We start from the raw sequence: 9,802 nt of genomic DNA, 5'->3' as shown, positions 1-9,802 counted from the left end.
TTCGGTAATTTCGCACTATTCGCGAGGCGCGGCGTTGTGCGAAATCGATCGTGTAAGCCGCGAACTCGTGCGAGTTACCCCAAGGTTTCTGGGCGCCGCCATTTTGTTTGCGTGACGTTTTTCGTTTCCGCCCGCTATGTGTAGTCTCGCGCGATGAGCGCCTTGCGAATACAAGTTCGCACGAGTTCGCGAGAGAAATCGCGTGAGAACCTACTTACGCTCACGTGATCGGCCGCCATCTTGTTTTTCATTCATTCCTATGTGTCTGGGCATGGTGTTTCTATCCTCTGTATATCTATGCCATCCTTTGCTTATTTTATTTTGTTTTTGATCTATTAAACTTTTTTTCTATCCCTCTTGTTTTTTAGGTCTATATTTTTGTGTTTTAGGCTACTTTTGTTTACTTTTCAAGTACTTTTTAAACTTTTATTTCCTTCTTCTCTACTCCTATTCTTTTTCATTTTATCTCCTTACCTGCCCAGAACATGGTGAAGACAGCTGTCAAGCTGCCCAAGCCGGGCACCGCAGCCCGTGCCCGGCTCCCGTGTGGCCGCTTGAGGGCGGAAATGGTGGTGCCCAGGGAGATCTTCAGCCCTGAGGAGGTGGGCACACTCGTTTATTTTGTGCAGCGCCGTCTCCCGAGGACCATCGCAGCAGGCGGCAGGATTGCTGCCGGTTATACCAACAGCCAGGAGCGTCGGAAGCGGTGGGGGCAGGTGTGCCGGGCCCTTTTTAAGATCACGGGGGTCCAGCGCACCTATAATCAGGTGACCCACCGCTGGACCGATATTCTGGAGCGGGAGCACGACCTGCTCGATCTGCTGGGAGTGGAGGTCCCCGGGCTTGGTGAGTAGTAGTAGCAATTTTTTCATCACTCACTACTCTGTTTTTTCTCCTGCTCTGTGTGTTAATATTGCAAATGTTTGCTTTAACTTTTTTACAAAGAACAATAATGCTGCTGATTACATTGATAGGAGAGCTAAATTAATATTTCAAAATCTTCTGTGCATTTCAGGTGCACTGCTCTCTTTCTCTGTGGCGGTGCCACTGCTTATTTGTTTTCTATTTTGTGTTCATTTAATTGGGCTGAGTAATGTATGAGTGTACTTTACAGAACTGCGTAATGCTAGACACAAAGGGGCAGATTTACAAGCCCCTTGCGCCACGTTTACGCTGCCTTACCTGACGCACAGCGACGTAAACGTGGCGCATCCCAGCGAGTCATGTACAACGTGATGCTTCTAAGGAGATGCGCCACGTTAAGACCTGGGCCTGCGCCACAATGGGTGCGTTGCCACGCAGGGGGAGGGGGGGGGGGTGGCGGTCAGGCAGATGTGCGCCTCGCAAAAGTGCCTGCGTGAAATCTACAAGATTTAACGCAGGCACTTCCGCGACGCTGCTACGTCAATCCTTTATGCCTGCTTGCTTGAAGCAGGCGTAAGGACTGATGCGGTATGTTGAGTATTGGGCATCCCTGAGCATTGCTATAGTTGCATCGCGCCTGCGACGCGACTCTAGAGATGCGCCCCTCTTTCGTCACGAGATGCATCACGCATCTGCCTACCCTTGCGCCAGGGTTTGCCGCATTGTAATTGCGGCGCATCTGCCGTGACGCAAGGTTAGTTTTGAGTTACGCATTTTGTTCTGGTGCACCTCTGGAGGTGTGCAGCCCAGAACTCGTAAGTATGCCCCTAAGTGCATTACCTGTGCATCCCTGCAAAGTGTGAGGCACGCCAGCACCACCCATGGTGCACCGTATTTTCAATGCGGCACGCCATGGTGCCAAAACGTCACCGAAGCGTTACGCATCGGTGCCGTAAAGGCGGCTCATTGATGGAGTTGCGTTGCAACGATGGCGCAGCTCCAGCAATGCTGCGTCAAGCCGTAAGCCTGCTTCATGCAGGCGCAGGGTTTCAGTGACGCATCATTGTCCTAAATGACTGAGTAGAGGCTCAGGTGCAGTCCTTCCTTTGTAGCCCTCTTTTTGGCTAAAATTGTTGGTTCTTGTTCTTTCTAAATGTTTGATTTGGTTGACAAGGACATCGACAAGCAGCAATCATCATTTTTTTCTGTTCTTTCTTTCATGTTGTACGTCAGGTCCGCCCAGGGGCAAGCGGACAGAAACAGCGGATGCAGTGGCTCCAAAGGAGGAGGATGATGCAGGCCAGGGCGGCGAGTGCTCCTTTGCTGGCCCCAGTAAGTTTTCATTTAAATATAGAGGACCTATTGTTGTCCAAGCGTTCCTAATTTAAATTTTCGAAACAGTGTTTAGATAGGAGCTAAATCAATAATACTACTGTTGCAGGGACAATTCTCCACAAACCTTACTATGGACACCAAAGACCAGAGTAATAATATTTCAGAGTGGCGTGTTTGGCACACTGTATACTATAGTATAAACTCGGTAGTGTCAGCGGCACGGACTCCTCCTTGCAAAAATTACAAAACCTTTCTCTCAGTCACTCTAGCTTGGAGGACCAAAAACCACAGAGTCTATTCAAGTTTAAAAGCTTTATTAAAAAAAGTAAAAGTAAACACATATATTAAAATAAAGTTAGCTGGAAAAGGAAAAGTGCTTGGTGCTGAGTTGATGAGTAATGGAACACATGTCTTGTGGTCGAGCCGAGCTTTCACCTGGTTTAGTTGGTTGCTCTTGTCCGTAGAAGTCCAGCGTCTGTCTGTTCAGAGAAAAAAGATGTGTGTTAAAATTAAGCAAGCATTCATCAATTGTGACAAAAAAGTGCAGCAAGACAACAGCCTTCCCTGGAAGGAGGGACATTTTTACTTTAGACTAGAGTAGACAGTCAATTATTTTTTCTGTTTTCAAACTTCTTCATTCCTAGACCAAATACTAGTGAGTGGTGTAATCTAACAGTCTTAAATATATTTTTTAGGTGGAACAGCTGGTGGCGGGGCCAGCTCGGACGTGATCGTCATCGACTCGGAGTCTGAGGGCGACTCTGGGGAGGATGCGGCGCAAGTGGACAATCAGACTGTGAGGAAGCAGGCAGCGGTGGTGTGGAGTACAGGTAAGCTGGATCATGGTACTATCTGACTCTTAGATAGCATATGATGTGTATCCAGTGCTGGACCAGTGACAAATTACAATATGGTAATTACAGCAGGCTGGGACCGACAGACAGATAGAGGCAGAGAGAGAGGAAGACAGAAGGAGAGAGAGAGGGAGGGAGCCAGAGGGAGGGAGACAGAGAGAGAGACAGCGAGGTAGAGGGAGACAGAGGGAGACAGAGAGAGAGATAGAGACATATCGCCTGGGCCTGGTGCAGATGATACGGTTGCTGGTGTGGTTAACGGCTCAGAGGAAAAGTCACTCACTTCTGCCAGATCTCTTTCATATGAAAGAGCACCAAACCAAGGATACAAGTGAGTTGTGGGAAGGGAAATGGTGATTCAAGCGCCCCCCCCTTGCCCCTCCATGCGGACGCCCATGATACTGGCCTCAATAGTTTTGTACTGCGCTGGCTAGTTGCTAGTTGTACTGTGACACAACTTCCTGCTGAATCATTTTGTGTTAATCATATTTTTAAAGAGCATTCGTTACAGATTATGTTTTTCTTTCTTCTTATAGTTGGTAATACCAAAACATGGAAACCGAGCAGGAGTATGCGGGCTGTACTTGCCCGGCAACGGAGGCTGGATGCCACTGTTGCGCAATATCGCCGGCTGGTGGAAATGGAGGGGGACGACACGCACTCCAGTGTAACATCTTCTGCATCCTCCTCCGTGACCCCACGTTCTGCCGGTAAGCGCAGTGCTCCAGCCAACCGGAGCCGTGCTGGAAGACGCCACCGCCGAGCAGCAAAGGCTGCACCTCCTCACAGTACTGTAAAGGCTCGCTTGCGCCTTGCACTCCGCAGAGTGTCCAACCTAGAGGCGGAGGTCCAGAGATGGAAGGAGTATCAGACTCTGGTGGAGGGCCTCCGTTTAGATCAAGCCATCATCCAGGAGAAGTTTGATGCCCTGGAGGCCAAATTCAACAACCTGCATCCGTAGAGTGTCCCTTGCCCCTTTTTTAGAGACTTTTGGGGGGTGGGAATTGGGAGTTGGGGTTTTTGGGGACTTTTGATGGACTATTTATTTGTTGGGGTTAGGGAGGGTCTTGCGGGAGTTTATTTTGTTAGGGATATAAAAATATACTTTTTCAAACTTTATCTGAGCATAGCTGTTTTTTACTACTTTTGAGCCTGGTGGGTGGTGGTTTTGCAGTAAGTTTGTTTTACGGAACACTGTCATCGTGTTGATTCACCTGTAGTTGGCCAAATGTTTTCCAAAGTTAAATGCCTGTCACAGAGTTTCCATAATCAAGAGTCCTAGGAGTTTACTAGTAGTACCACTGTCACTCTCTCGCCTCTCCTCCTAATACTCCATTATACTACCTCCCATCCAAACGCTTATCTTACCTGTAATTTGTGTTTGTTGAAGGGTTGTCTCCACCTGGAATTCACAGTGTCCTAAAGCGTTCTGCAGCTGGGCCCCAACTGGAGTTTCCCGGCGTGGATTTTCTGCAAAGCAAAAGCAACCTGTAGTTGGCCAAATGTTTTCCAAAGTTAAATGCCTGTCACAGAGTTTCCATAATCAAGAGTCCTAGGAGTTTACTAGTAGTACCACTGTCACTCTCTCGCCTCTCCTCCTAATACTCCATTATACTACCTCCCATCCAAACGCTTATCTTACCTGTAATTTGTGTTTGTTGAAGGGTTGTCTCCACCTGGAATTCACAGTGTCCTAAAGCGTTCTGCAGCTGGGCCCCAACTGGAGTTTCCCGGCGTGGATTTTCTGCAAAGCAAAAGCAACCTGTAGTTGGCCAAATGTTTTCCAAAGTTAAATGCCTGTCACAGAGTTTCCATAATCAAGAGTCCTAGGAGTTTACTAGTAGTACCACTGTCACTCTCTCGCCTCTCCTCCTAATACTCCATTATACTACCTCCCATCCAAACGCTTATCTTACCTGTAATTTGTGTTTGTGGAAGGGTTGTCTCCACCTGGAATTCACAGTGTCCTAAAGCGTTCTGCAGCAACTCGTCAACGTAAGTTTCTTCATTGTGCGGAATCCAGGCATCAGCATTACGGGAAATGGATAGAATGAGTCTGGAGGAGGAGGATAGACGACCAGGACTGAGTTCTTGGCAACTAACTTGTGAACCTGATGAATGCTGCGGCAAGACAGTTCTGCTGATGGGCTTGTTCTTTGATTGGGTGATTACAGTTTTGTTGTGAATGGGATCAAGCACTTGGTAAACAAAGAAAGACAGACACACAGGAATAAAAGTGAATAAGGAGTCGAACTAAAAATAAAGTTAATGAATCATTGACTCATTTTCAGAACTCGGTGTCAGGGAAAATGAACTCGTCCTCATACTCTGCAAATTCAGTCGGTAGTACTTGTGGTAACTGAGGAGAACTTTCCTCAGGTAGGTCGGTGTCCTCTTCTTCCTGCGTGCATTCTCGTACTTTGTAATCTGGTGGTATGAAGTGCTGGTTCATCTTTATCATGGTGAGCCGCTCCACATTTGCGGGCAAGAGGCGGGACCTTTTGGAAGTCACAATGCCACCAGCAGAACTAAAAACACGTTCTGAAGACACGCTTGCGAGTGGGCAAGACAAGTAATTGATAGCCAGGTTGGTGAGCTCTCGCCATATGTTTCTTTTCCCATGCCAATACGCCAATGGGTCCTCAGTAATATTGACCGCTGTTGAGTCATCCAGGTAGGCCTGCACCATTGAAACAATGTTCTCCCGCATTCCTGTACTTTGCACTTCTGTGTCCTTTCTGGGACAAGCAAACCCTAGCTGACTTAGCCAATCCTCTTCAGACATATCGCCTGTGCCTGGTGCAGATGATACGGTTGCTGGTGTGGTTAACGGCTCAGAGGAAAAGACACTCACTTCTGCCACAGGCACAGAAGTGCTTTTATCCGACGCCTGTTGGCCTGCTGATTCACTAGTACTGTCTTCTCCTACAGTTTCCTTCCTCTCTCTTTCAAAACGAATGGCTGACCGAGCTAGCCAACCTTTGTACTCTGTAACATCTGAAGTTTCAAAAGGAATTAATACTTTTCCTAACAATGGCTTTCTGTAACGTGGATCCAGAATAGTAGCACAAATGTAGTGCTGTTGTTTCTTGATATTTACAAGCCGTTTATTGCTAACTAGGCGTTGTAATAATCTCTGCGCCAACTCATATGCTTCATTCTTTCCCGCATCCTTTAATTCTGAAGACACCACCTTGACTTGGTGCTCGAGCTTCAGCAACAATGGGATAGCTTTGCTCAAAGAACAGTCCTCCCTGCTGACTTCACGCGTGAAGACCTCAAAAGGACGAAGCATGTCTGTCAGGCTTTTAACTAGCTGCCATTGCTCCACCGCTAGCATCATTTCTGTCGGATCACCACCCAGGTTGTAGAAATACTCATTGACTACTGGAAACAGCTCATGCAGACGCTCAAGCATGTAGAAGGTTGAGTTCCAACGTGTTGCCACCTCCTGGATAAGTGCTTTCACTGGCATTCTACGTACAATTTGCTGGCGCCTCAGCTCCTTCCGGGCCTTAAAAGAATGGTTGAAATGTGTGCATATTCTTCTGCAGATGGTCAGTATTTTGTCGACTGCAGGTTCTTTTTTCAAGAACTTTTGCACGACAAGGTTCATACAGTGCGCCAAACACGGCACTCTGAAATAGTCACCGTCCGCCATGGCCTTAACTACATTGCTGCCATTATCAGTAGAAACATAACCAACCTTGCAATTTCTTTTGGGCAGCCATTGCAAGACCTTTTTGTTAAAGTCATGCAAAATGTTGTCTGCAGTATGAGTTTTCTCCATGCCAAACATGGCTAATGTTGCATGTTTACGAGCACCCTTAAAAATGTCGACCAAGTCACCACCTGCATTTATCCGTTTAGCAACCCCTGAAAAAGAGGCCCAGTGTGCAGTGATGCACATGTAATCAAGGGCTTGGCAACTGGTCCACATGTCTGTTGTCAGGTGTATAGTGTGAACAGCACTCTTCTGCAAAGCTGCCCCAACCAACTCAAGCACCTCTTTATGTAGTGCTGGAACAGCAACCCTGGCAAAATAGAACCGGCTAGGAACCTTCCATTTAGGGGCCAGTGTTGCCACGAGTTCAAGAAAACCCACACCTTCGACAAACGAAAAAGGGAGAAGGTCCACAGCTAGCATTTTAGCCAGCTTAGTGTTATACAGGCGCACAATTGGGTGGTTGCGTTGAAATGGCGCATCTGAGGAGAACATGTCTGTAATGCTGCGCTGGACAAGTTTAATGGATGATGCTGATGCCTTCTTCAACCCACTTCTGCTCAGTGTTGACATTTTCCGCATTGGTGTGTCTCCCAGACTCTCAGTGTGCCTCCTATGTGTTCCGGAGGGTGTGGTGCTGCCAGGGGTACTGGGTGCGCCCGAATAAATGTCTGACGCTTCTTCTACCTCCCCGTCATCTTCAGATGAAACACCTAGTACGGGTTTATTTTGGCCACTTGCCCTTTGGGATTCCTTTGCCTTGATGTTTGCTAGGTGCGCAAACCATTCTACAGAGTGCCTTCTTTCAAGATGACCTAGCTGGCCTCCGGTACCATAGTTGGTACCAATCTTACCGCGGCTAACTGTAGTCGTACAAATGGAACAAACGGCTAGGTTATCATGCTTTGCATGGACACTAAAATAGTTCCAAACTGGGGACTGGAAACTTCTGGTTTTGCCGCACGAGGTGATGATACTGCCAATGCCAGATGAAGCAGTGGTGGATGAGCCTTGCAGACCTCTACTGGGTTGTGCAATTATTGCAGCAACCCTACTTGAGGGAGTCGAGCTGGATGGAGTTCCCCTCTGGGGAGAAAATATGGGAGCTGTAGGTTTTGGTGAACTTGTACTACATGACTGCGTTGGTGGTGCTACCAGTGCCACATCGCCAGGGTCACGCTCAGCATGACGTCGGGATAGGGTATAAATGTCTGTCTGCTGCATGGCCGGTGTGGCTGGAATGACGTGTGTGATGACTAGGTCATTGCTGTCATCCTGTTCATCAACATCAGAATGCACCACTTCATCAAGTCCGACGTTCGGATCCATAAGTATGAGCTTTCCGGGGCCCTTCCTTTTAACATTTGATACCTTTCTCAGCTCATGGTGTGCCTCCCTCTCAGACGTCGGAGATAGTTGCCAATCTGGATCCAGATCATCTGATGGAGCGGGGCTTGAAGAGGAACTTCTACACACCCTCCTTGATCTTTTCCTTGCTGGGGAGCTGGGAGAAAATGAATCATCAGGAGGAGTGGCTTCGTCTTCCTGACTTGATACCCCGGGTCCAAAGTCAATTTCCTCCTGTGCCCCGACTTCGGGAAGAACAACCATTGTGGCCACTTGCACCGCTCCATGCGCCGCTACATGGCCCTCTTCACTGACCTCTACTTGCAACTCTTCATGGACCTCGCCTTCTCGGCCTTCTCCTTCTCGGCCTTCTCCTTCTCGGCCTTCTCCTTCTCGGCCTTCTCCTTCTCGGCCTTCTCCTTCTCGGCCTTCTCCTTCTCGGCCTTCCCCTTCTCGGCCTTCCCCTTCTCGGCCTTCCCCTTCTCGGCCAGCTCCTTCTCGACCAGCTCCTTCTCGGACAGCTCCTTGCGCATGTACTTGTGCTTGTACTGTTAGCTCATGCAGTTGTTGTTGCGGCTTTGGTTGTTGAATAGTACTTGAGCCAACATCACTGGTCGTTGGTGATTGAACCAATAAACAGGCTACCTGTGCAGCACTCATGGTGGACTTTGGTTCTTTTTTCCACATAAATTTAGTGGTCGAGGCACCAGACTCCTTGGTAAGTGGTGCCACTTGCTTCTTCTTCTCCTTAGTAGAGACATCTTTCTTGCAAGAGGAGCTACGGGCACCTCTTTTCGGACCCATCTTCTGATTCTTCTTCAGATGTCGGAACAGCAGGCCGCAGCAGGACTTCTTCCTGGCACTGATGCTCAACGATGATGCAGAGTTCTTGACTTTGTGCACCTAAAAGCAAACGAAGACAGAGGAACATCAGTTAAATATATGTTGCATATGTGGCGCTTCATTTAATAGTTTGCAAGTAGGCATTTATGAATACACACATGCACACCACAATATGGAAATATCAAAAATAAGAATTGCTACATTTTTGGGAAACAGGAATTCAACATTGAACCAAGAGAGCCCACAGAGAGGCTTGCAGTTTCATGTACCACTGACTCAACCTGGGCACAAGGGGTGAAAGCAAGGAAAAATGGGTGCAGGCCTATGGCACAAAGCTCACTGCCTGCCTTCAAAATGGCCGCTTGACCCCCATCCACATGGCCAGGAGGACCATGCCTCAAAATGGCCCCACCCAACATAGCCAGCCCCCAACCCCTACTCCAAAAAGTCAAAAAAGACAACACAAATCACCACATTCCAATGCCATCCATCAAGTTTCAGAAGGTTTATGCTGCCTGCTGGTGGTTTTCTGGTGCAGAATTGCACTTTTTGCAATTTAGCGAGTGCGAGATTGTTGCTTCACGACGCGAACGCGGCAAAACACCCGCTAAATCACCAAAACAACTGCAAAAGTCGGAAAACACACACAAAAATCACCACAAAGAAAATCAACTTATCAACTTACTTGTGAAATCAAATTTCGAATACACACGTGCACACCACAATATGGAAATATCAAAAATAAGAATTGCTACATTTTTGGGAAACAGGAATTCAACATTGAACCAAGAGAGCCCACAGAGAGGCATGTAGTTAGTTTCATGTACCACTGACT

The 9,802-nt window shown here is 47.7% G+C and overlaps 1 protein-coding gene across 1 annotated transcript; it reads left to right on the top strand.

Moving 5' to 3' along the window:
• Nucleotides 1–2,097: 2,097 nt before the first annotated feature.
• Nucleotides 2,098–4,014, top strand: LOC147665809 (uncharacterized; the record flags this gene model as incomplete). The annotated part of the gene is made up of 3 exons (XM_086949467.1): nucleotides 2,098–2,196; nucleotides 2,895–3,029; nucleotides 3,590–4,014. Coding segments are annotated over 3 exons (659 nt in total), but the record flags the coding sequence as incomplete, so codon positions are not given.
• Between the last annotated feature and the right edge of the window lie 5,788 nt (nucleotides 4,015–9,802).

This window comes from Lissotriton vulgaris, unplaced genomic scaffold (genome assembly GCF_964263255.1).
Source record: "Lissotriton vulgaris unplaced genomic scaffold, aLisVul1.2 SCAFFOLD_7046, whole genome shotgun sequence".
In the NCBI taxonomy this organism is placed as follows: Eukaryota; Metazoa; Chordata; class Amphibia; order Caudata; family Salamandridae; genus Lissotriton; species Lissotriton vulgaris.
The sequence above is the reverse complement of the archived record's forward strand: the minus strand, read 5'-3'. Positions and strand labels throughout refer to the sequence as shown.